The sequence below is a fragment of the Phyllostomus hastatus genome, unplaced genomic scaffold (genome assembly GCF_019186645.2).
Source record: "Phyllostomus hastatus isolate PE091 unplaced genomic scaffold, TTU_PhHast_1.1 phas_scaffold_216, whole genome shotgun sequence".
NCBI lineage: Eukaryota > Metazoa > Chordata > Mammalia > Chiroptera > Phyllostomidae > Phyllostomus > Phyllostomus hastatus.
Window position 1 is genome coordinate 6518318 of NW_025334018.1, and position 27338 is coordinate 6545655.

Consider the following 27338-nt stretch of genomic DNA (forward strand, 5'->3'; position numbering starts at 1 on the left):
AAAGGTCTCAGATTTCCCTCTAGGGTTAACTCATAAAACCTTCCAGGAGGCCTGTGACTCACCCCTCCCCCAACATAAGCCCTACATTTGGGTCTAAGGGGGAGGGTGGCAGTGGGAATTAGGCCTAGGTGACATCACCATCAGATAGCCAGTGCCAAAGAATACCAAGTGGGTGGTTTTCATCACAAAAGCTGAGCCAACTAGTAATTGAGGGGAGTGGGGTGAATCATGTTAACAGGTGAGGAAAGAAAACAGAGGGGCCTGGAGCGATTTTATTTTCTTAAGGCAGGGCTCAGTCACATTATAAAAAGCCAGCTGGCCATTGACTTGACACCATACCAGAGCGACCACAAAGCCTGATCTTCTCTGTGAACCAGGTGAGTCTCTGATTAGAACCAATGTGAAATTCTTGTTTATTGTTTTGTTATTAGAAACTAGACAGAGGCAAATGTGTAAGAGGGCTGATGAGGGGTATTAGAGAGTGAGACTATTGGGATATCTTTATCTTAAATTAAAGCACAGTTTAGGTTTGAAGAGAACTTGGTAGGTGGTTAAGTCAGCCACCTCAGTGGACAGCTGTGGAACTGGGAGACAGGGAAGGGCACAGACCTGTGAAAGACCCCACAGTAAGTTAAAAACAGGCTTACAACTACAGCTCAGGCCCAGAGCACTCTCAGAAACACTGCTGTCCTCTCTGTTTATGATACTTATTATAAAAATTGTAACTCATATGATAGATCTACTGAGCCTTTTATTATATTTAAGGCACTATGCTAAGCACTTTGGGTAAATCATACCCATATTCATAGGAACTTACTCAGGAAATTCACAACCTAGCAGGGAAGATAATGCATGTACATACATAGATGAAGCACAAAGTGGATAGTGACTAGTGTGAGGAGAAGGGGCAGGGAAGGGCTGTGGCAGTTTTGGAGAGCCACACTCACGAAGAGCTCTCAGTTGTGGCAATGATGTGAGCTACGATGGAGGAGTACTTGGACAGCAGAGATGGGAAGGAAAGCATTTCAGAGGGGACTGTGTAAGCAAAGGCTAGAGTGTGGTTGTAGGAGCTTGGATTCACATAGAGTCATCCCATAAGTCACAGGTGTACTGTGTAGTACTAGGAGTGAGTACACTGCAGTCATTTCTAAGACATTGCCTTCCAAAAGACCTAATATGGGTACTTGTCAATGAGGACTGTGACATTCTTAGAGAGAAAGGAAGCTGAGCAATAAATCCCACTGAAATAGAATGAACAAATTGCTTTTAAGTTTCTCCTCTGAAAAGGGCCCACAAATTGTCAAAGCATGTTTTACTCTCAACTGTAGGAGGACAGCCATAGCTCACTCCTGTGTAGAGATGAGGCTCACTCTTGTAAAGGATCATGAAATTAATTTTATTTAGCACTGAGCATGGCTTCTTTCCTAGTTAATCCCTGTTTAAACCATCTGTTCTGATCTCTAGGTCCAGCCTCCTTTGAAGCATGAGTTCCCACCAGCAGAAGCAGCCTTGCACCGCACCCCCCCAGCTCCAGCAGCAGCAAGTGAAACAGCCCTGCCAACCTCCACCCCAGGAACCATGTGTCCCCCAAACCAAGGAGCCGTGCCACACCAAGGTGCCAGAGCCATGCCACACCAAGGTTCCTGAGCCATGCCACACCAAGGTGCCAGAGCCATGCCACACCAAGGTTCCTGAGCCATGCCACACCAAGGTGCCAGAGCCATGCCACACCAAGGTTCCTGAGCCATGCCACACCAAGGTGCCAGAGCCATGCCACACCAAGGTGCCAGAGCCATGCCACACCAAGGTTCCTGAGCCATGCCACACCAAGGTGCCAGAGCCATGCCACACCAAGGTTCCTGAGCCATGCCACACCAAGGTTCCTGAGCCATGCCACACCAAGGTGCCAGAGCCATGCCACACCAAGGTTCCTGAGCCATGCCACACCAAGGTGCCAGAGCCATGCCACACCAAGGTTCCTGAGCCATGCCACACCAAGGTGCCAGAGCCATGTCAGACCAAGGTTCCAGATCCCTGCCATCCTGTGGTTCCTGAGCCATGTCAGACCAAGGTTCTGGAGCCCTGCCATCCCAAGGTTGCCGAGCCATGTCCTTCAACAGTAATTCCAGCACAAATTCAGCAAACCAAGCAGAAGTAATGTGGCCCACAGCCATGCCCTTGAGGAACCAACCACTGAATGCTGAATCCCCTCCCCTACTCTGCTTATCTGTTCCACTTATAAATAGCATGCTGTGATAACCCTCTGAGTCATAACCCCTTCCTCTTTGCACCCTCTAAAAAGATGTCCCTCACTCTCAGTCTGAAGGGCTTCTGAGCCCCTGAATAAGGCTGAAAGTCTCACTGGCTGAGCTAGTTTTCTAGCTGCTCGGGGCGCATCTAAAGAGTGATTGGGGTGGGGATCAAGTGACTCTTCCCTGCTCTGCCCCCATTAAATCATTTTTAACTCCATAGCTGGCTATGTGTGTCATTGTCCAACTCATCTTTCTTCACTGTTCTCTCAATGCAAAGTAGGTACTGCACACAGCAAGACTGGTGATGAGGGCTATTGACAGAAAGTGCCTGACCTAGGCACTAAAGATGTGCAGATGTGTATGTGTGACTGTTGTACTCACAGGGTGTTCCTGGGCTGCCAGTGGGAAGGCAGTCAAGATCACCCAGAGCCTGTTACTTTGGGCAGCCTCAGCCAGAGCTGGACTTTCTTCTTGCCCCTGAGTAAGTCATATCTAAATATAGATAGTCCCTGCTTCAAGCTATCTCTGACTCTGAGTCCTTGTCCCCAAATCACATTTATTCTGTTCAGTTTGTTTATTTATTTACTTTTTTCAAAGAAATGGTCCTTGTACATATTCCAACATGATCATCTGTTCTTCACTTATCCTCCCATCCTAATGCCCCAACACATGGAAGCCAAGCACTTAATCACTCACACACAGACACACACAGACAAATCCACAGACATTCCCACCCACACACTCACCACAGAGACGCACACAGGTAGACTCCGACACATCCCCAAAATCACACAACACACACATGTACATTTAATTACTTTAATCAGTATTTCTCTCTCACCAAATGCCCAAGAAGAAGACCTCAGTGCTGCAGGGGAGCAGACTCAACAGTGCCTGCCCCAGTAGAAGCCTAAGAAGGGTGATCATCACCCCCTTTCTCATATAAACTTACACTAACAAAAAAAAAAAGCATGGACATAACATGCTCACTCTATCTCTCCCCCTTCATCTCTCTCTCTCTCTCTCTCTCTCTCACACACACACACACACACACACACACACACACACAAGGTACCTCTCACAGTACAACATAAAATCAAATGCATCATAGAAAAAAAAGTTTAGACAGGTTTCAGAAGAAGAGAGGTTAAATGCAGGTAAGATAAAAGGCCAGCATAAAGTTGAGAGAGAGCATGTCATTAAGATATAAAATGTTAGAATGAAAGGCTTAAACAGCTCATTCATGTTCCAAATCAACAAACTGATATCCAGAGGTCAACAGTTGGTACCTGCATGATGCACAAGTGCTCAGATAGGTTTGGAAAGAATTCCAAGATGTTTGGAGAATATAAGACAAAAATTGCTCAACAAAGCTTTGCAATTTGATGAGTCATTATCAGACTGTCAAGAGAGAATGATGTCACCTGAGCCTGTGAGGTTTGCACACATTCAGGTGATTTCAAATTACTACACAATGACATGATGGAAAATGTCACCAGTATCTACAGGAGCATTCACCTTTAAAGGGGCTGACCATAATTGGGGACACTGACTGGTGACACACAGCTGGAAGGGTGTAAAGTCAAGGAACTATCTTAGGGGGAGTTAAGCAAAATGAATTGAAATCCTTAAACATTTGCATGCACTCTCTATTCCACTGAGAAATATACATTCATGTATACAAATATTTTTAAGGAGAATTACTTCAACATAATATGGAGAAAAATGATGAGAGGGAAACAAAATAAATTCCCCCAAAGAGAAAATTGATTGAACAAGTTATTGTGTAGCTATGTCATGGAATATACTGAAATCACAAAATAATAATGTTTAGTCATGGGGAAACTGTTCAGACAATGTCAAGATCTTGCAAAATATTATGCCATGTAATACATAGTCACATAATTATTTCTTTGTTAAAATGTATGTATATATGCATAAATCTATTAAAATCTGACAGTAAATACAGCAAAACATGAAGAGTGGCTATATTTGGCTGTAGAGTAAAAGCTATTATTTATTTTATTCTTTGAACGTCCTTATGTTTTAAACATTTTCTATACCATAAATTGGAAATACTTTTATTTATAACACTTCTTTTATATGTTTAAAAAATTAAAGCAGTCCAAGATGTTGAAGAGCTAGAGAAAACATTTTTTCCAGAAACTTCCTAAGGTCCTACAGCAGTTTCCGGGCCAGCAGCCCGAAGGGAAAAAATGGGCACAATAGTCTTTTAAAAAAGAATGATATCCCATATAAACCTCAATTCAATTCTAAAACTTTTTGTCAAAAGTCCCCCAGAATACCAATCCCTCCAGCTCACTCACAACAAAGGACTCCAGTCTTGCCCACTGCCTTTGAACATGTGACCACAAGGTTACCTGGCAGAGGTGGAGTTCTGCGTCCTGTCTGAGGTCCTCCTCTTCCCTCAGCTCCTTTCCTCTCCCATAAATATTCATAGATTGCCATTCACCCAGCCAATAGTAGAGGGTAGGATACTGCTTTGTATGAGGAATTTGAGGTACAAACTACACACAGCTGGTAAACTGCATGTTTCCAACTTGGATACAGATTTCACTGTGCCAATAAAGAAATGCATATTTGGGTCTCTTTATGGGCAGACAGACCTGGTTTCTCTGTCCCTGCACTGCCATGAGTTTCCATGTGTTCTGAAGAGAACAGAATAAGATAGTAACCAGTTTAGATGAGAACTGTTTGATAAGGGAGTTCCCACTGGGCTGTAGGTGTTTCCTCCTATTTCTGACTCAGAACAGTCTTTGGGCGGGGGCTCTATGCCAACCACTTTCCCAGCCAACTTCCCATACCTCCCTACGTAATGTACTCACTTCTCCACTATGTTGCTCCCCCTGTCCCTCTTTGCCATCTGTCCCTTTTCTGCTGTGTGTTCAGCAACCCCCCACACACCCCTGCCACCCCCACACCTCTGCAGAACCAAATGCCTGCCAAGTGATGAGAGCTTATTTGATATTTGCTGAGATGTTGAGTAGTTTATACCTTCATTAGAGAATGCCTTGGATTTGAGGGGAATATTCTAAACCTTGCCCTTTGAACACAAAATTATAACTTTTGCTTAAAAGTTTACAATTTATCATTAGAAATAAATACTGTTTAGTTTTCTATTGTTATGTAATAAATCAAAACAAACTTAATGTCTTAAAACAACATCTATTTATTATTTCATAGTTTGCATGGGTTTAGGATTCTGAGGCTCCTACATTTAAATTTAAATAGGCACATGTGGCTAGTGGCTACTATATTGGACAGCCTAGTTCCAGAGCTTCCGAAGGGGGTCTTTAGTCAATTCCAAGATTCCTATGCTGTTCCATCCTATGATTTTTCTGACCTTGGCCTGTGCAGATTTTCATCAGTGGACAATTGTGTTTCTCTCTCTGTACCTCATACAGAGCATGTGTTTCATGGCATGTGCTATCCTCGATTTTCCCAAAACAGAGCCTTATGTGCAACTTATTTCTTTGGAAATATAATCTTAGAGAGGAAAATATGAGATAAAGGAGAAGTGAAACTAGGCAAAAGGAAACCCCTGTATGTTACAAAGAATATGTTATGAAGTAGTCAACTACCAAGGGCATTTCCCAGGCAATTTTTTGTTTTGCATTTTCCTGATAATCATGTTAAGCATCTTTTTATATACCTGGTGGCCATTAGTAATTCTTACTTGGAGAAATGCCTATCAAAGCCCTTTGGTCTTTTTTCCAATCAGGTTATTCCTTTTACTTCCTTCTTTTTATTCCCAGTGAATTATAGGGCTTTCTTATATATTTTAGAAATTAACCCTTTATAAGATTTCTTACTTATTTTGAAAATTAACCCTTCATAAAAGTGCAAATATTTTCTACCATTCTGTAGGCTGCCTTTTCAATCTGCTGATTGTTTCTTTTGTTGTGCAGAAGCATTTTAGTTTGGTGTAGTCTCACTTGACTACTTTTGCTTTTGTTGCCTGTGCTTTTGGTTTCATATATATGAAATCATTGTCAAGACCAATACTACAAAGATTTTCCTCTATATTTTTAAAGCATTTTTACATTTTCAGGTATTACATCTTTAATCCATTTTTATCTTATTTTTACATGATGGATGGTAGAGTTTCAATTTCTTTCTTTCTTTCTTTCTTTCTTTCTTTCTTTCTTTCTTTCTTTCTTTCTTTCTTTCTTTTTGCATGTGGATATCCAGTTTTATCAACACCATCTGCTGAAGAGACTATTCTTTTCCCATTATGTGTTCTTATCACCCTTGTCAAAGATTAGTTGACTGTATATGTATGGGTTTATTTATGGGCTTTTTCTTCCATTCCATAGGCCTATATGTCTGTCTTTATGTCAGTACCACACTGTTGGGTTTTTTTTTTTAAGATTTTATTTATTTATTTTTAGAGAGGGAAGGGAGGGAGAAAGAGAGAGAGAGACAGAGACATGAATGTGTGGTTGCTGGGGGTCATGGCTTACAACCTAGGCATGTGCCCTGACTGGGAATCGAACCTGTGATGCCTGGTTCGCAGCCCACGTTCAATCCACTGAGCTACGCCAGCCAGGGCAGTACCACACTGTTTTAATCATTATAGCTTTGTAATACGATTTGAAGTCAGGATATAATGCCTCTAGTTTGTTTTTCTTTCTCAAGATTACTTTGACTAATCTGAATCTTTTGTGGTTCTATATGGCAATTATTTAAAGAAAAACAAAGGATAGGTAACAAAGGTATTGATAAGGTTATAGAGATATTTGAACCCTTGTACACTGTCAATGAGAATATAAAATGGTATAGTAGCTATTAAAAAAGTATGAAGATTCCTCAAAATTAAAATAGAACTATGAAAATATCTAGCTTCTGGGTATATATTCAAAAGAACTGAGGTTAGCATCTCTAAGAAACACCAGCACACCTATGTTTATTGTAGCACTATTCACAATGGCCATGATGTGGACACAACACAAGTTTCCATCAACAGATGAATGAGTAAAGAATATGTGATATTACACAATAGAATACTATTTAGTCTTTAGAAAGAAAGAAATCCTGCCATTTGCAACAACGTGGGTGAACCTAGAGAATATTATTCTGAGCAAAATAAGCTAATCACAGAAGGACAAATATTGTATGATTTCAATTTTAAAGGTATGTAAAATAATCAAATTCATGAAAGCAGAGAATACAGTAGTGGTTTTAATGGGCGAGGAGAGGTAGGAAGTTGTTATTCAGTGGACATAAAGTTTCAGTTTTATTAGATAAGCAAGTTCTAGAGATCAGCTCTACAGCACAATGTTCATAGTTTAAAAATATGGCGGGGTGTACTTAAATTTAAGGGAGTGGATTTCATGACAAGTTCTCACCACAGACACATACATGGAAATTCTGGGAGATTTTGATATGTCTATTTCTTTGATTGTGGTAGTGGTATCATAGGTGTTTGTTTATGTCCAAACTCATCTAATTATACATATTAAATATGAAAAAAATTTCATCTCAGAAAGGTTTCACTGGGAATGAAAGAGGGAATCATTATCTATCAGCTCATGTACTCCATTGGTGGAGTGTGGCTGCCCAGCATTAACAATTCAAGCCTGCACTTCCACAAATGCCTTAAAAATTCACCCAGATATATCATCCTGGAACCTAGGGCCAAGAAAATAGAGTGCAAGGAAAAATGTGAGAATTGTCCATACAGTCATGACAAAAGAGTAAGACCCAGAAAATCTGGAGAATGTTTCAAGGTAGCCAGCATCATCCACATTCAGGAATCAAGCAAGGCCCAGGCCATTGAGATGGAAAATAGCAGCCTCTTGACACCAGGAAATGGGTCAGGAGAGATCAAGGAACGTCTGCAAGGGATACTCTCTATCAGAAGCAATGTGATTCATGTTCTGTACTGGGGGTTAGTTTCCTTAGTGCATGCACACTGGTGAACAAACCAAGCTTCTCTGAAGGGCAGAAAGAGCCTTAATACCCAGACACTGAGTATGCTTGTCCAAATAAAAAGGAACAACAGAGTTGGGTGAAATTAGAAGTCCTAGAGGCTGGTGCTGGAGAGGCTTCTATAGCAGTGCACAAGATATCAAAACAGGGCAGGAGAAAGCCACTCAAAAGTAAGATGTAAAATGAGGAAAGAATTTTTTCTAGAACCAAAGTCCAGAATCAAGTTAGAACACAAGAAACACCCAGATTTGTGTAGAAGAGCCTGTACCTCTGAAGATAAGAATCCCAAGTGGAATAACAGAGTCTGGTCAAAACTCCCTGGGTCAGGCAGTCAGGAGAGGAGATTTTCAAAAGGAGAGGGACACGGACCCAACCCGAGAGGAGAATACTGTGATACCAGGAAATAGAGCTTAGGCATGATAGTAGCACTGGCACCATTTGAGAGGGAGGTGACTAGTCAAACACCAGCAGAGAAGGAAGAAGATGGGTGGGAAAGGAAAAAGATGACAAACCCTCACCCTCTTCTCAGATTACATCATGAGAACTGTCATAAGAAAGTGAATCATTTTCAAGTAGTTGCTTTATGATTACCAAAGCATTTTATAGACATCTCTCTAAAATAATGCTTTTCTCTATCTCTCTCCTTCTTCCCTTCCTTTCTTCTTCCCTCCCTGGATACCTTCCTCCCTCCCATCCTTCCTTCCTTTCATGAAACTAAATCCACCAGGGATAACAATTGCCCATTGACTGAGCACCTGCTAGACAGGTGGAGGGATAAGGTGCAACTAGAATTTTGGGAAATGATGGAATGAGCTCATAGCAGTAGCTGTGCCTGAGACTTATGTTGATGGATGGGACCATAGGGGTAAAGTACTGGATGGAGAGGAATAATCCACATACTTGAGTTTTAAGGATGTTTGTATGTTCCCAGGACCACACCATGTAAGAAGTTATGTGTTGAAGTCAACTCTGTGTTAGTGATTTCTGTTCTTTTGATGGGAGGACATGGTTAGTGTATGAAAAGAGAGAGAGAGCATACAATATGTAAAATCTTCAGGATTCTGCATCATATTGAACAGATCCAGTGAATCCTGACTCTTATTCACCAGTGACATAGTGACATCTATATACTATCCGTGGTCTCCATGACAACTTAAGGCTCTCACCAGACTGAAAGCAATTCATTTCCACAGCAGGCACTTAAGCCTCTCCTTTCCTCTCCCAGGCCTGGATATGTAAGAACTGGAGTATCACATGATTCACTTATTGTCACTTACTGAATAGTCACTTAAGTGAAGGTAGGTGATTCACTTACTGTTCTTCAGGGTATCCCAGAAGAACCAGTAGTGCCTATTATTCATCTCCACAACCACTTAGAAAATTAAAATGCTCAAAGGAATTAATCCCGAGCTAAAGATTAGGGTTCTGTCCAGGAAACATACTGTTTCTGGTTTCAGAGCCCAGAACTTCCTCCTGATTTACTCATCACCACCCAGGAATCCTGTAGTCCATAGCAAACTAAGGATCACCTGGGCTTGGCCCCACAAAGGATGGACAGTGGGGCCAAGCCCGGGTGACATTTTTGTCAAAGAGTAAGTGCCCAAAAATGTTAAGCCAGAGATTTTCATTACAAAAGCTAGAATAAAGATAGAGTGGCCCCCAAACAATTGCACTTCCTTAAGGCAAGGCTCATATTCTGTATAAAAAGCTAGCTTGCCAGAGACTCTGCACAAGACCTGAAGGCCAGACAGCTCGAACTTCTCTCTGCACCAGGTGAGTCTCTGTACTTGTGATTTCTTAATATTTGTCTCATTCTATTTTACTTGCTGGAGTCTCTTTGTCATGCTAAAAAATATATTTACATTAAATGCAATGGTAATTTGTGGTTAAGGTGACATTATGGATCTTTTTGACTTCCCTCTCAGATTGTAACTATGGAGAATGGTTTCTGTAATGATGATTTGCTCAGCTACAGCATAGGGACTACAAAGTCCAGAGTACATTTAGCGACTTTCATTACTTTCTCTAGTCATTACTCAGAATTTGAAATATTGAGGCACTGCACTGGCAATTTGTGTGTTCAAAACATAGGTTTTTCTTTGCTTTCGTGATACCGTCCATCAGAGATCTTTAAGTGTGGGAGTAATTTGCAAGCATAATTCATGGAAAATGATTAAGAGAGAGGACAAGGCAGGTACTGTGCTGTGGCAAAGGGGAAGGTGACTTGAATCTGGCAGAGAGTGTCTGGGAGGAGAGCCATGATGGGTCAGCCTGGATGGAAGCAGCAAAAGGATGGAAAGCCTTCCAGAAAGCATGCACACAGAGGATGATGTGAACAGAGCATCAGAGGTGGACTCATGTGGGCTCAGGGCAAGTTCCCAAGCAGCTTTCCTATGACAGCTATGTGGTGGACTGGAGAGGACAGACTTGAGACTTCGGACTTTATCGTCTTTCCAAGTTATTAAAAACCTTGAGATTCAATGAATCCTGGGATGGGCATTGTGTTGTGTTGCTGATGTAGGTTTTCAGAACCTCCAAAAAAGAAAAAGAAGGATAGATCAGCACTCCACTCTATGTGGAGCAGAATAAAGCACCCTTAAGTTTCTTTTCTTGAATGTGCACAGGAATCAAAGAAGTTTCCATTAACCTCAAATTCAGGGAAACAGAGAGGAAAAGAAGACAGTTGGTCACATCTGTAGGGACATGAAATGAGATATATTTATCATTAAGTTTGTCTTATCCCTTGTTTCACCAAGGAAACAAGACAGTAAACTTTTCTGTCTCTAGGTCCAGCCTCCTTTGAAGCATGAGTTCCTACCAGCAGAAGCAACACAACATCCCACCTCCCCAGCTTCAGCAGCAGCAGGTGAAACAGCCCCCAACAGCCTCCACCTCAAGAATCATTTGTTCCCATTACCAAAGATCCATGCGAAACCAAGGATCCACAGCCTGGCCACACCAAAGTCCCTCAGCCTGGCCAAATCAAGGATCCACAACCTGGCTACACCAAGGATCCACAACCTGGCCACACAACGCTTCCAGAGCCAGTTCACCCTCAGGTCCCTCAGCCTGACCAGCCTGAGATCCCTGCGCCATTTATTCCAATGGTTATTCCAGGCCCATCCCAGCAGAAGACCAAGCAGAAGTAATGTGATAACAGCCATGCCTTGAAGAGCCACCAAATGCTGAACACCTTCTTCCCTTCTGCTTCTGTGTCTTAATTATCTTGTAATCAGGATGTTCTCACAATCAGTTAGAATCTCTCTCTTATCTGCATCCTAAAAAATATATTCTATGAGGCTTTTCTCGAACACTCTGAAGGCTCTCTGAGCCTTTGAATTATGCTGAGGGCTTAAGTGGCTTTGCTGGTCCTAAGTTGCTCAGGTCTCATCTGAAGAGTTGATCTGATCGAGAAGAATTTCTGTTCCTGCTCTGCCACCATTAAATGAATTTAACACCACTTTTGACTACTTGTGTCATTTGCTAAATCTGTCCCTTCCTGCTCCATCATGAGTAGGGCCTGTAATCAGAAAGCAGTTGGTGTAGACATCATCAATCTGTCCTGGTACTGCGTGCTTCCATGAATGTGTGAGTGTGTGATTGCATGCAAGGGCATCCTGAAAATGGCCATGGCTATAGTGTAATGGAACCCAGAGCCTGTCACTCTGGGCAGCCACACCTGGAGCAGGGTGCTCCTCTGACACTGAGCTGAGTCATGCCTCAGTTCCATGGTGCCTGCTCCAAGCTGCCTCTGATCCTAAGGCCTGTCCCCCAAGGCTCCTGCTTATTCCCATTAAAACATCACTGCTACACACTTGAACCTAATTATTCTGGTTTTCTTCACTCATTTCACCTTCCAGAAAATGAATACATACAGACACGCACTCACAAAAGCACATTCATTTAAATAGACACACATTCTCCTAATTATCCACATGAGCTTTGCTCTCAATAGCTCAGACAATGTTGTTTTTGCCTCCACCTATCATGTACAAGGAGGTCAGAAACTATCTCTACCAGGAAGAGGATGAGGAGGATACACAGTGCCTTTCCTTGAAGAATCAGTAGTCTTCTCTGGGAGATACAGTATTCACATCCTCACACAAACATGCACACATACAGCCACATACAAACACTCCAAATAATGTCTCTCCCAAAATCAAATGCAGAAGTCTGCTTATCCAGTGATTAGAAAAATGAGGTGAGTTTGAAGAAAAGATTATAAGGAGGAGTGTGTGATCCAAGTGAGGTGGGTAACCAGCCAGTAACTGGCAGCGAGCCAGTTGTTGAGCTATAAAATGTCAGAGACATTTTATGAGAGTGTTATGAGGTGTTATGAGAGTGAAATAGCACCTAGCATAGTCCCCGTATTTCCAGATAAAAAACTGATATTCAGAAAGGAGAAGAACATGAATTGAGATCAATCAGAAATTGTTTTTGAATGACACCCAGAGCCCAAGTCTCCAGATTTCTAGATCATCATTTTCTCCTGAAGCTTGAATTTTTTAATCCTCACCCAAGGACATTTTTTCATTGCTTTTGGAGAGAGACAAAGGGAGAGAGTGCTTAGAGAGGATGGTTAAAAGACGCATTGATGTGAGATACAAACATCAATTGTTTTCCTCTCCTACATGCTCCAATTAGGGACCAAACCCTCAACTAAGGCATGTGCCCTAAGTAGGAATCAAACCCATGACCTTTTGGTTTGTGAGATAATGTCCAACTTACTGAGTCACACAGGCCAGACCACAACTCACTTTTGATTTCAAGAATGACCAGCAGGTTTGCACATCTTTGCTTGAGTGGGCCTTGGATATTAGGGAGCTGTTTTCAAAATCAGTGAAGACAATATAAAATTTCAGAACGGCTACAGTGATTACTGTGAAGTGAACCCCCTTTCTTGGAAAGGTTCATGGTCCATAACACCAGGCAGGTGTGAGGCAAGAGACAGGTAGTATCTGAGAGATGCACAAGCACTCCGAATAGAGTTGGCAAAAACTCAGAAATATTTGGACACTATAAGACAGGAACTGTCCAACAGGTCATTACAAGGTGATGAGTAGTTGTCAAACAGGTAGAAAGGAATGACTTGCCTTGGGTCTGTGCGGTATGCACAGTTGAAGTGGCTTCATATTACTGCATGTTTCCATTGTAAAAGTGTCTAAAGGTTAACTCCAAGCCATTCACAATTAAATAGACTTACCTTTAATGAGGAAATGGGCCCTTTAAGGCACAGACTTTATGGATATACTTTAAACATCTTAAAGAAGAGTTTGGCAGGAAAGAATCAAAAGGTAAAAAGTTCTGTCTTACTCTTGAACCATCATTTTATTGTATAAATTTATTTTTAGGAAATATTCATACATGTTTAAAGATTTTTTATTTTTTTACTTTTTAATTTATTTTTATTTTTTTATTATTGTTCAAGTACCATTGTCTCCATTTTTCCATCACCACTTCCCCCACCCCACCCACCCCCACCTCCCACCCTCAATCCTTCCCCGCTTTCACTTTCTCCATGGGTCCTTTATGTAAGTTCCTTGACGACTCTTTCGCTTCTTTTCCCCATTTTCCCCCTCCCCCTTCCCTTTTGGTTACTGTCAATTTGTTCTTTATTTCAATGTCTATGGTTATATTTTTCTTGCTTGTTGTTTTGTTGATCAGTTTCCATTTATAGGTGAGATCATATGGTATGTGTCTTTCACTGCCTGGCTTACTTCACATAGCATAATGCTCTCCAGTTCCATCTAGACTGTTGTGAAGGGTAGGAGCTCCTTCTTTCTTTCTTCTGTGTAGTATTCCATTGTGTAAATATACCATAGTTTTTTGATCCACCCATTTACTGATGGGCACCTAAGTTGTATGCATACAAATATTTTATACACAAGGATATTTGTTTAGCATTGTATCCAATATCAAAAAGTTGATAACACTTAAGTGCATATCAATAGATAATGGGTTCAATAACTGATCAGATATCTATGTGTTAGGATAATACTGCAGCCATTTAAAAGATTGTTTTAGGAGAATGATGTCTTATTGGGAAATGTTGAGATTATTGTAAGGTTTCCTTAGACCCCGCTGAGGAAGTAAACAGCCAATTAGCCACGGAAACAGGCAGATGAGCTTTATTTTGGAAGTTTGTGCTCCTGGGCGACGTCCCCCCCCGCCCCCCCCCCCCACGCCCCAGAAGGGGCTAAGAAAAGACCACGTGGGAGAAGGGAAAGGCTGGGACTTTTATATTGCTGGACTTTGCTCGGGAGCCAAGGATTGGTTCTTGGTGAACAAAGAAGCAACTTAGCATTGGTGGCTCCTGGTCTGATGTCAGTCACCTCTTCTGGGTCAGAGTTCAGTTGCCATATTACTTGTAGTCCAAACAGTGGCCATATTTGTGGTCCAAAATGCTAATTGTAACTAGATTCCCACTTGTCCTACCCTGCCCATCCTGACAATTGTATTATTACAAAAGGAGACACTAAAGAATACAAGCAAAATCATCTTTTTAATAGTGTATGTATGTGAGGGGTTTATAGAAAAAATATCCTCACACTAAAGAAAGCAAACTGTAACTATGACTATTTCTTGCTGCTTATATGCCAGTGTTCACTTTTTAATAGCTCTGTCCCATGTTTCTCTTCTCTCCACATATCCCAATTCTAATTTTCAAAATTCTGGTAGGGACATCGGATATTCCAACTGACCACACACATTCATAGCCCAAGGGCCTCAAATTCTGTCTACTGACTAGTTGAAGCCAATTAAGTAAGGGGTAAATGAGGAGTTGTGTCCCATTCTTGTCTTGGTTCTTTCTCTTGCCTCAGTTTCTCTCCTCTTCTGTGACTTAGCAAAATGCTCCCCACACTGGGATAGCCATTTAGAAAGTTGGTACTATTTCTGTGTGAAGAACTTTTATGCATAGTTTGGCAAACTTCAATCCACAGCCTGAATGTTCATGTCAACTTGCGCTGATAAGTTGGCTTCTCTGTATGGTTCTTTCTTGTTTTCCTCACCTTCATTTTCCTAAGACCTACCAGAAATATGACTTCCATAATTCCTGAAAAAAATTTTTAGTTCAGATGGAAATTGATTCAGGGACATCCCTGTACCTTCATATTTCTGACTTAGAAAATTGTCATTATTGGATGTTTAAATCAACCACTTCCATCCAATATTCTTTGCCAATTGCTAATATCATTTTCTCAACTCTCTCCCCTCTCTTCTGTCTGTTGTTTATCATGTTCTATATTCTACATCCCATCCTATCTATACCTGCTACCCCCACTTTCCTGGAGCCCAGTGGCCTGCCTGACCTTTGGGTCTTATTAGGCCCTCTTATTTAAGTCCTTGTCCCAATTATAAGTAATCATTGCCTGTTAAAAAAGATAAAATAGCCCTGGCTGGCATAGCTCAGTGGATTGAGCGTGAGCTGGGAACCAAAGTGTCCCAGGTTCGATTCCCAGCCAGGGTACATTCCTGGGTTGCAGGCCAGAACCCCCAGAAACCGCACATTGATGTTTCTCTCTCTCTCTCCCTCTCTCTCTCTCTCTCTCTCTCTCTCTCTCTCTCTCTCTCTCTCTCCCCTCCCCCTTCCCTCTCTAAAAATAAATAAATAAAATCTAAAAAAAAGATAAAATAATAAAAATAGTATGTAATAATGTTTTATACATTACTTATAGTAAGATAGATGATTCAATAAAAAGTCCAAGATTTCAGTGGTTTGGACAACAGAAGTTTAATTTATGCATCTATCATATTGAATTTAAATTGTGAAGGCTTTCTTTTCCACCCAGTCACTTGGGGACTCAGGATCTCTGCCTTCTGTATTTCCATTGTCTTCTGTAGTAGACCATTCTGCATAGCATGGGTCCAGCTCCCACTCAGAGATGCACAGGACCCATGCCCACGGATAGGTTCTCCTGTGGGGAATCAGGCCTGCAATGTACCTAGGCCACTATGAGTCTTGCTTTTTGCTAAAACTCCCTCACCCTGAATTGAGGACATTTACTGCAAAGCAACTTCCTAAAACCCATGCTATACCTTCCAAGGATGAGTGGAACTGGTTCAACTATGTTTGCCTTTTCATTTGCAAATATCCCTCTTCTGTGATGTGATTAGCAGCATTGGCTCCTTTGTTTTCTGTAAAAGGTAACCACCTAGAGCAAGTCTGTGCATAGTTAATGAGGACCTTCTTGTAATGTGCCCAGTAAGACAATAAAAGCTCTTTGGAGCAAGAGCTGAGGCTTTTGCTCCCCTTGAGAAAGAAGCCATGCTGTCCCTTTTCTTCCACCGGACTCGGTAGTCCATGTGAAGGTTTCATTTCATCCATAATGATACAGACACTGTGGCTGGTGTCTGCATCAGTCTTCCAGAGTCTCTGTACAGCAATGCCATGTGGACCTGGACAGTCTGGGTAAAGAGAAGAAAATCTTGTTTCTAATCAATTAGGCCCAGAGGTGATCTTTATTGCTTCTTCCCATATTCTACTAGGCAAGTACAAATTACATTGACCCCATTTAGTTAATAACACTGCAATGTATACTTGAAATTTTCTAAGAGAATAAATCATAAGTGTTCTCAGTACACACACACACACACACACACACACACACACAAAGCTAACTATGTGAGGTTGTGAAAGTGTATGTGATAATCATTTCACAATGTGTATGTATATGAACCCATTATATTGTATACATTAAATATATACAATTTTTATTCATCAATTGTACCTCAATACACTGGAGGAAAATAAATAAATAATGCTGCCATTAAAAAACAAAAATAGAAATAAATGCACTGAGCTTTGAAAACTATGTCATGCTTACACCCAGGAAAGTGAGAACACAGATATCGCTGATACTTCAAATCCTTCCATAACACACACTTTTGATCATCAAGTGTATATTTGGTATATACTTGCTTCTTTCTTCTTTTTTTAAATTCTCTTGAGATTTTTTTTAAAGATTTTATTTATTTATTTATTAAAGAGGAGAAGGGAGGGAGAAAGAGAGAACAAGAAACATCAGTGTGTGGTTGCCTCTCCCAAGTCCCTACTGGGGACCTGGCCAGCAACCCAGGCATGTGCCCTAGACTGGGAATCAAACCAGCAGCCCTCTGATTCTCAGGATGGCATTCAACCACTGAGCCACACCAGCCAGGGATTGCTTCTCTTTTTCTCATGCCTATAACGCACCTCCTCCGGAAGAAATCAGCACAAGGGACTAAATTCTTCTTATCATCCTACTCCTCAGTCTTTGGAATCTGTTTGGAGTGATGTTTACTCTTATGCATCAGGTACTCATAGATCAGGTCTTCTGAGACCACAAAATAATGACATAAAAAAAATCAGTTGCATCCACCCCCATCACCAACGCAATGTGTCAACATGGAACAGGGCAGAAAAACTTCAATAAAAACTTCTATGTGGGCAAAATGGAAGTCACTGGTTCACAGCAAATCTGGAATTCCACCTCAAGGCATTATAAGGCCTAACCTTCCCATGATTCTGCTCTCTGGAAAGCAACCCCTTGCCTACTGGTTGGTCTCTGTGTCCTATGCCTATGGCTCTTCTTTGCTCATTAACCTCCATGGCTGCATTTGTGAATGCTTAGGATGTCTTAAGACAAGCTATGAATAAGAAGTCCTTCCACAAAAGCTTGGAAATTTTTATTGAAGTTTTCCTGAGTTGTTTTATAACAACTTACTAAAAAATTTTGATCAGTCTCAGGTAAAAAATTCTATGAAATGATATCTTTGACATAATTTTAAGTTATTGTAATAAATATTGATTAAAATAAGTGTATAATAAAGTTATGTCAATATTTATCCATTAATAAAACTCTTACCATATTAGAAATGATGTCTGCTATTAAAGTATATCCTGAGTAAATTGTTTTAATGTCTACAAAGAATGCTTACACACATGACTTTAATACTCACTTAAGTGGTCATCTTTCCCCATAGGATAGAATATCTCAAAAGCAGGAAGACCTGAGGACTACAGTGGTAATTTCTGGGCACTCAAAGAGGCATCCCTTAATACAGTTTACTCTGAGGAAATTGCTCTTGCAGAGTGAGACGCCCAAATAGTGTCCATGGGGATAAATGGTTCAACGGACCTTGTGGAAGGTTAATACCAAGGAACTCTCAGGCACTAGAGGACAAGTAGAGGACAGAATTCTGCTCCTGCCTCCTCTCTGCTTGTCCCTCCATCCATCTCTGCTTCTCTACAGAAACTATTTGGAAGGAGGTCTAAGAGGTATACTGAGATTTTGTAGAATAAGACCAATATTAGTATATAATAAGAGAAAATCTAAGTTAGCACACACTTTTATGTATAAGGATCACATAATTTATTACTTGTCTGCTTACATGTAAGTTTTTTAAATATATTTTATTGATTATGCTATTACACTTGTCCCATTTCCCCCTTCATTCCTCTCCACCCTGCACACCTCCTCCCACCCACATTCCTCCCTTTAGTTCATGTCCATGTGTCATACTTATAAGTTCTTTAGCTTCTACATTTTCCATACTATTCTTACCCATCCCCTGTCTATTTTCTGCCTACCATCTATGCTACTTATTCTCTGTACCTTTTCCTCCTCTCTCTTGCTCCACTCCCCTATTGCTAACCCTCCATGTGATCTCTGCTTCTGTGGTTCTGTTCCTGTTCTAGTTGTTTGCTTAGTTTGTTTTTGTTTTTGTTTTAGGTGTGGTTGTTAATAATTGTGAGTCTGCTGTCATTTTACTGTATATGTTTTTTGTCTTCTTTTTCTTAGATAAGTCCCTTTAACATTTCATATAATAAGGGCTTGGTGATGATGAACTCCTTTAACTTGACCTTATCTGAGAAGCACTTGATCTGCCCTTCCATTCTAAATGAAAGCTTTGCTGGATAGAGTAATCTTGGATGTAGGTCCTTGCCTTTCATGACTTGGAATTCTTCTTTCTAGCCCCTTCTTGCCTGTAAGATCTCTTTTGAGAAATCAGCTGGCAGTCTTATGGGAACTCCTTTGTAGGTAACTGCCTCCTTTTCTCTTGCTGTTTCTAGGATTCTCTCCTTACTTTTAGTCTTAGGTAATGTAATTATGATGTGCCTTGGTGTGTTCCTCCCTGGGTCCAACTTCTTTGGGACTCTCTGAGCTTCCTGGAGTTCCTGGAAGTCTATTTCCTTTGCCAGATTGGAGAAGTTCTCCTTTATTATTTGTTCAAATAACTTTTCCACTTGTTGCTCTTCGTCTTCCCCTTCTGGTACCCTTATAATTCAGATGTTGGGACACTTAAAGATGTCCTGGAGGTTCCTAAGCCTCTCCTCATTTTTTTTGAATTCTTGTTCCTTCATTCTTTTATGGTTTAGATGTTTCTTTCTTCCTTCTGGTCTACTACATTGATTTGAGTCTTGGTTTCCTTCCCATCACTGCTGGTTCCTTGTACATTTCCCTTTATTTCACTTAGCATAACCTTCATTTTTTCATCTAATTTGTGACCAAATTCAAGCAATTCTGTGAGCATCCTGATTACCAGTGTTTTGAAATGTGCATCTGATATGCTGGCTATCTCTTCTTTGCTTAGTTATATTTTTTCAGGAGCTTTGATCTGTTCTTTCATTTGAGCCATTTTTTGTCTTGATGCATCTGTTACGTAGTAAGGACTGGAGCCTTAGGAGTTCACCCTGGCGGGGCAACCCACATCACTGTGTTGTGACTCGATATGTGGGGCAGGGGTCCGAGAGGAAACAATGGCACTTGCTCCACTCTCTGCCAGATTTTAGTCACTTTCCCCACTTCCCCCAAGCACATTGGGCCCTTCTGGTGCTGATTCCCATGTGGGTGAGTTTGTGTACATTCTAGGACCCTGTGGGTCTCTCCAGTGAACTCTCCTGTGAGGCTGGGAGTTCCTCCTAGAACCTCAACCCCCACAGGTGTTTTCAATTGGTGTTTTGAGGCTTTATTTCCCCATGCTGCGACCCTGGGTTGTGTGGTCTGTCTTGCTCCCCAGTGTTGCCTGGTTTATCTGCACGTGAATGTGGGACCGCCCAATCTGCCAGTCGCCTTGTGAGCCATGCTGCTCCACAATCCATTACCCCACTGGGTCTGCCCACTGCCACCCCTCATGCCTGGGGTCCACCAGCCACCACTCTTTTTGCCGCAACCCCTCTCTGCCCAGCCACCTGACTTTGCCCCTCCTACTGGTCTGGATAAGTGTGTCTACTTTAACTTCTTGGTTGTCAGACTTCCATACAGTTCAATTTTTTGTCAGTACTGGTTGTTTTTTGTTTCTAAACTATTGCTGTCCATATTTTGGTTGTGCGAGGAGGCACAGTGTATCTACCTATGCCTCCATCTTGGCTGGAAGTCTACATGTGAGTTTTTATACAAAAATCTGACTTTACAGAGGGGTTACAGAGGAAAGGGAGAACCACACACTGTTTACAAATCATTAACCCTGACCACTCCTCCTTCTTGAACCCATAGCAGACATAGGGAACTGTTTACTGCCCTCTCGCCCCTGAGCCTGGATAGGACCTTTGTTCTGAGCCTGTAACATTTACAGAAATGGCACTTGAAAGACATCCTTTTCTTTTTCAGAGATCACCTTCCACCTTCCCAACCCCCTGTTCACAAAGAAAGAAATAAAACCTGAAGCAGACTGATCAATTCGGGGACCGCCTGGATGATTTGACACATAGGCCTCATATAATTAACATTTCTACTCTAGTCATTCCTAATCTGCCCACTTCTAACTATAAATAATACTCATTAGAGGAGCTTTGGTTTCTTGAAGTGATTCTTCTAGTCTCATGCACTGAGTCAAGGCTTTTGCCCCATACTCTCCATACACATATACATTCCAAAGGATACAAGGTTGTCCAAACTCTCTCCTTTGTGTGTCTTTCTCCTTTGTGACATTTCCAAACCATCGGTTTGGGTGCTGACTGTGGTATCCCTCCTTATTTGCTGGGTCATTTCACCAGCCTTATATAAAACTCCATTTTGGGTCATTTGTCCTAAGACAGACATTTGATTCACTCTCTTGGATGGACTGTGCTTTTGCCCCACCTGTTAAAATCAGGGTTGGTTTATATTACCTAGTGATTGAACTAATCCACTAATTCTCTACCTATATAACCCTACTCTGGATGAATGGGAATGAATTGAGGAGAAGGAACTTGACAGACCAGTAACGTTCTTGGCAATCTAGATTACCACAGTAGGTGAACTTAACCCTTCCAAAGGTTTAAATTTTGGGGTTAAATCACTGACAAATGGAGAAAAGAAGAAATAGTGGCTGGGGGCAAAAATTAACAAATGGTATATGCAAAGAAGGAAATCCAACATTGCATTAGTTCCTTGAAAGATAATCAGAAAAAAAGAATGATACTGTCTCTTAGCACAATTACACCAGCTGTCCAAAAGAGTGAAGCTATTTGTTTGTTGAAACCACATCTGCTTTTGTAAACTTTTAAAGTTAAGTATAATTTTTAAAACCTAAGTAGCATTATTCTGAAAAGACATTTATTCATACAACACAATGATGAACTGCACCAATTGTTAATGAGTAAATGGAACTCTAGAAATACGTCAGAATATTTGACTATGTCTTTTTCAGGATACATCTACTACAAAAGATATTGTTTCAGATGGAATTTCTGGGAACTACTGTCTGCAGGGCTGTCTAAAAATGTGGTATACAACTCCCCGCAGAATGATCATTGTGGGACTATAAACCTGGATGGTCTAAGGCTTAGAAAAGTCCCTGGTTATAATGGACAAAATACAGTAGTAAAAATATCACCTCCTTTTCATGAATGGAAAGCTATTAAGCAGAACAGAAAAAGACCTTGGGTTTTTAATGGGATTTAAAGAAGTAGACATATTATGGTGGATTCAAACTAACCTAGAGAATTACCCCACCTTGAAATGGAAGAGGCTACGGAAGTCTGTATGGTATACTCAGACTAAATTACAAGTAGGTGTGATTACCACTCATCTAATCCTAGTATAAAGACCCCAACATTTGGGGGTACAAAACATGTATCCTAACTTCACTCAGGTTGTTAATACCCAATGGCAATAATAATGGACAATGTTTGCCCACAAGACAGAGACAGGCTTTAAGTTAGTGGTCTTCAACCTTTTAGGCACCAGGGACCAGTTCTATTTCAGACAATTTTTCAACAGACCAGAATGCGGAGGATGGCTTTGGGATGATTCAAGAATATTATATTCAATCTCACCTCCTGCTTTGCGACCCCATTCCTAACAGATGCAGACTGGTACTGGTCCATGGCATGGAGTTTGGGGAACTTTGCTTTAGGGGACATAGGTGTTGATATAGGCATTGTGAGATACAATCTGAATCCCCTCCTTTTTTTTCAATTGCCCATTAACTGAGCACCTACCAGACAGTTGGGGAGATAAAGTACAACTCGGGTTTTGGAAACTGGTGGAACCAGCTCACAGCAGTAGCTGTGCCTGAGGGCTCAGGTTCCTGGAAGTTAACACAGGGGTAAAGTAGTGGATGGGGAGGAATAATCCACATATTTGAGTTTTAAGGATGTTTTAATTTCCCAAGGGTAATGCTTAGTAAGAGATTGTGTGTAAAAGTCAACTCTTCGTTAACAACTTCTGTTTCTCTTAACATGATCAGAAGATATGGCTGGTGTAGGGAAAAAAAAAAAGAGAATCCATGAGAGGCAAAGACTTCAGGACTCTGCACCATGTTGAAAAGATCCAGTGAATCCTGGCTCTTATTCGCCAGTGACATAGTGACATCTATATACTATCCGTGGTCTCCATGACAACTTAAGGCTCTCACCAGACTGAAAACAATTCATTTCCAAAGCAGGCACTTAAGCCTCTCCTTTCCTCTCCCAGGCCTGGATATGTAAGAACTGGAATATCACATGATTCACTTATTGTCACTTACTGAATAGTCACTTAAGTGAAGGTAGGTGATTCACTTACTGTTCTTCAGGGTATCCCAGAAGAACCAGTAGTGCCTATTATTCATCTCCACAACCACTTAGAAAATTAAAATGCTCAAAGGAATTAATCCGAGCTAAAGATTAGGGTTCTGTCCAGGAAACATACTGTTTCTGGTTTCAGAGCCCAGAACTTCCTCCTGATTTACTCATCACCACCCAGGAATCCTGTAGTCCATAGCAAACTAAGGATCACCTGGGCTTGGCCCCACAAAGGATGGACAGTGGGGCCAAGCCCGAGTGACATTTTTTGTCAAAGAGTAAGTGCCCAAAAATGTTAAGCCAGAGATTTTTCATTACAAAAGCTAGAATAAAGATAGAGTGGCCCCCCAAACAATTGCACTTCCTTAAGGCAAGGCTCATATTCTGTATAAAAAGCTAGCTTGCCAGAGACTCTGCACAAGACCTGACGGCCAGACAGCTCGAACTTCTCTCTGCACCAGGTGAGTCTCTGTACTTGTGATTTCTTAATATTTGTCTCATTCTATTTTACTTGCTGGAGTCTCTTTGTCATGCTAAAAATATATTTACATTAAATGCAATGGTAATTTGTGGTTAAGGTGACATTATGGATCTTTTTGACTTCCCTCTCAGATTGTAACTATGGAGAATGGTTTCTGTAATGATGATTTGCTCAGCTACAGCATAGGGACTACAAAGTCCAGAGTACATTTAGCGACTTTCATTACTTTCTCTAGTCATTACTCAGAATTTGAAATATTGAGGCACTGCACTGGCAATTTGTGTGTTCAAAACATAGGTTTTTCTTTGCTTCGTGATACCGTCCATCAGAGATCTTTAAGTGTGGGAGTAATTTGCAAGCATAATTCATGGAAAATGATTAAGAGAGAGGACAAGGCAGGTACTGTGCTGTGGCAAAGGGGAAGGTGACTTGAATCTGGCAGAGAGTGTCTGGGAGGAGAGCCATGATGGGTCAGCCTGGATGGAAGCAGCAAAAGGATGGAAAGCCTTCCAGAAAGCATGCACACAGAGGATGATGTGAACAGAGCATCAGAGGTGGACTCATGTGGGCTCAGGGCAAGCTCCCAAGCAGCTTTCCTATGACAGCTATGTGGTGGACTGGAGAGGACAGACTTGAGACTTCGGACTTTATCATCTTTCCAAGTTATTAAAAACCTTGAGATTCAATGAATCCTGGGATGGGCATTGTGTTGTGTTGCTGATGTAGGTTTTCAGAACCTCCAAAAAGAAAAGAAGGATAGATCAGCACTCCACTCTATGTGGAGCAGAATAAAGCACCCTTAAGTTTCTTTTCTTGAATGTGCACAGGAATCAAAGAAGTTTCCATTAACCTCAAATTCAGGGAAACAGAGAGGAAAAGAAGACAGTTGGTCACATCTGTAGGGACATGAAATGAGATATATTTATCGTTAAGTTTGTCTTATCCCTTGTTTCACCAAGGAAACAAGACAGTAAACTTTTCTGTCTCTAGGTCCAGCCTCCTTTGAAGCATGAGTTCCTACCAGCAGAAGCAACACAACATCCCACCTCCCCAGCTTCAGCAGCAGCAGGTGAAACAGCCCCAACAGCCTCCACCTCAAGAATCATTTGTTCCCATTACCAAAGATCCATGCGAAACCAAGGATCCACAGCCTGGCCACACCAAAGTTCCTCAGCCTGGCCAAATCAAGGATCCACAGCCTGGCCACACCAAAGTTCCTCAGCCTGGCCACACCAAGGATCCACAACCTGGCTACACCAAGGATCCACAACCTGGCCACACAACGCTTCCAGAGCCAGTTCACCCTCAGGTCCCTCAGCCTGACCAGCCTGAGATCCCTGCGCCATTTATTCCAATGGTTATTCCAGGCCCATCCCAGCAGAAGACCAAGCAGAAGTAATGTGATAACAGCCATGCCTTGAAGAGCCACCAAATGCTGAACACCTTCTTCCCTTCTGCTTCTGTGTCTTAATTATCTTGTAATCAGGATGTTCTCACAATCAGTTAGAATCTCTCTCTTATCTGCATCCTAAAAATATATTCTATGAGGCTTTTCTCGAACACTCTGAAGGCTCTCTGAGCCTTTGAATTATGCTGAGGGCTTAAGTGGCTTTGCTGGTCCTAAGTTGCTCAGGTCTCATCTGAAGAGTTGATCTGATCGAGAAGAATTTCTGTTCCTGCTCTGCCACCATTAAATGAATTTAACACCACTTTTGACTACTTGTGTCATTTGCTAAATCTGTCCCTTCCTGCTCCATCATGAGTAGGGCCTGTAATCAGAAAGCAGTTGGTGTAGACATCATCAATCTGTCCTGGTACTGCGTGCTTCCATGAATGTGTGAGTGTGTGATTGCATGCAAGGGCATCCTGAAAATGGCCATGGCTATAGTGTAATGGAACCCAGAGCCTGTCACTCTGGGCAGCCACACCTGGAGCAGGGTGCTCCTCTGACACTGAGCTGAGTCATGCCTCAGTTCCATGGTGCCTGCTCCAAGCTGCCTCTGATCCTAAGGCCTGTCCCCAAGGCTCCTGCTTATTCCCATTAAAACATCACTGCTACACACTTGAACCTAATTATTCTGGTTTTCTTCACTCATTTCACCTTCCAGAAAATGAATACATACAGACACGCACTCACAAAAGCACATTCATTTAAGTAGACACACATTCTCCTAATTATCCACATGAGCTTTGCTCTCAATAGCTCAGACAATGTTGTTTTTGCCTCCACCTATCATGTACAAGGAGGTCAGAAACTATCTCTACCAGGAAGAGGATGAGGAGGATACACAGTGCCTTTCCTTGGAGAATCAGTAGTCTTCTCTGGGAGATACAGTATTCACATCCTCACACAAACGTGTACACATACAGCCACATACAAACACTCCAAATAATGTCTCTCCCAAAATCAAATGCAGAAGTCTGCTTATCCAGTGATTAGAAAAATGAGGTGAGTTTGAAGAAGAGATTATAAGGAGGAGTGTGTGATCCAAGTGAGGTGGGTAACCAGCCAGTAACTGGCAGTGAGCCAGTTGTTGAGCTATAAAATGTCAGGGGTGCTATGAGAGTGAAATAGCACCTAGCATAGTCCCTGTATTTCCAGATAAAAAACTGATATTCAGAAAGGAGAAGGACATGAATTGAGATCAATCAGAAATTGTTTTCAAATGACACCCAGAGCCCAGGTCTCCAGATTTCTAGATCATCATTTTCTTCTGAAGCCTGCTTTTGTTTTCAAGGATGACCAGCTGGTTTGCAGGTTTTTTGTTGAATGGGTCTTGGATTTTAGGGAGCTTGTTCCCAAATCAGTGAAGCAAACAGAAGATATCAGAGTAACTGTAGTGGTCCCTGGGAGTGAACCCCCTTTTCTGAAAAGATTCGTGATCCATAATGCCACATAGGGTAGGCAGGTGTCAGGTGGTATACGAGTGACACAAACGCACTCCAAATGGCCTTGGCAAGAGCTCAAAAACATTTGGAAACTCTAAGACAGAAACTGTCCAACAGGTCATTACAAAGTGATGAGTAGTTGAATTATGTGTCCAGGGTCTGTACGGTATGCACATTTGAAGTGACTTCATATTTCTGCTCGTTTCCATTGTAAAAGTGTCTGAAGATATATCCAGGCTATTTGCAATTAAAGAGGCTGACTCTTAATGAGGAAATGGGCTCTATAATACACAGACTTTATGAATATAGTTTAAGCATCTTAAAGAAGACTTTGGCAGGAATAAATTAAAAGGTGTAAAGTTCTGCCTTACTTGAACTATCATTTTATTCTGGAAATTTATTTTTATGAAATATTCATGCATGTATACAAATATTTTATACACAAGGATAAATTTCAGTATTCTATCCAATATCAAAAAGTTGATAACATTTAAGTGCATATCAATAGATAATGGGTTCAATAACTGATGAGACATCTATATGTTAGAATTATACTGCAACCATTAACAAGATTGTTGTAGGAAAACGATGTCTTATTAGGAAATGTTAAGATTATATTATTACAAAAGCAGGAACTAGCCCTGGCTAAGTGGCTCAGTTGGTTGAACATCATCCCATTCAAGAAAAGATCACAGGTTCGATCCCCAGTCATGGCATATCCCTAGGTTGCAGGTTCAATAAGCATATCCTTGGAAAAGGAAAAAAAGGAGCAGACACTAAACAATATAAGCAAAAG

The 27338-nt window shown here is 41.3% G+C and overlaps 2 protein-coding genes and 1 pseudogene across 3 annotated transcripts; all 3 read left to right on the forward strand.

Moving 5' to 3' along the window:
- The first annotated feature begins 257 nt into the window (after positions 1-257).
- On the forward strand, positions 258-2463 carry LOC123804518 (cornifin alpha-like). Of its 2 annotated transcripts, XM_045816872.1 has the most exons (3): positions 258-377; positions 1465-1615; positions 1664-2463. In XM_045816872.1, exons 2-3 carry the CDS (start codon positions 1484-1486, stop codon positions 2156-2158), a joined length of 627 nt encoding a protein of 208 aa, XP_045672828.1. In that variant the 5' UTR covers positions 258-377; positions 1465-1483; the 3' UTR covers positions 2159-2463. The 2 variants fall into 2 exon arrangements, with proteins under 2 accessions (XP_045672828.1, XP_045672827.1); XM_045816871.1 differs by having other exon boundaries at positions 1465-2463.
- An 8532-nt stretch (positions 2464-10995) lies between these two features.
- LOC123804643 lies at positions 10996-11664 on the forward strand (annotated as a pseudogene).
- Positions 11665-24599: 12935 nt separating this feature from the next.
- Positions 24600-25362, forward strand: LOC123804444 (small proline-rich protein 3-like). The gene has a single exon (XM_045816741.1). It carries the CDS (start codon positions 24663-24665, stop codon positions 25050-25052), a length of 390 nt encoding a protein of 129 aa, XP_045672697.1. The 5' UTR covers positions 24600-24662; the 3' UTR covers positions 25053-25362.
- The last annotated feature ends 1976 nt before the right edge of the window (positions 25363-27338 follow it).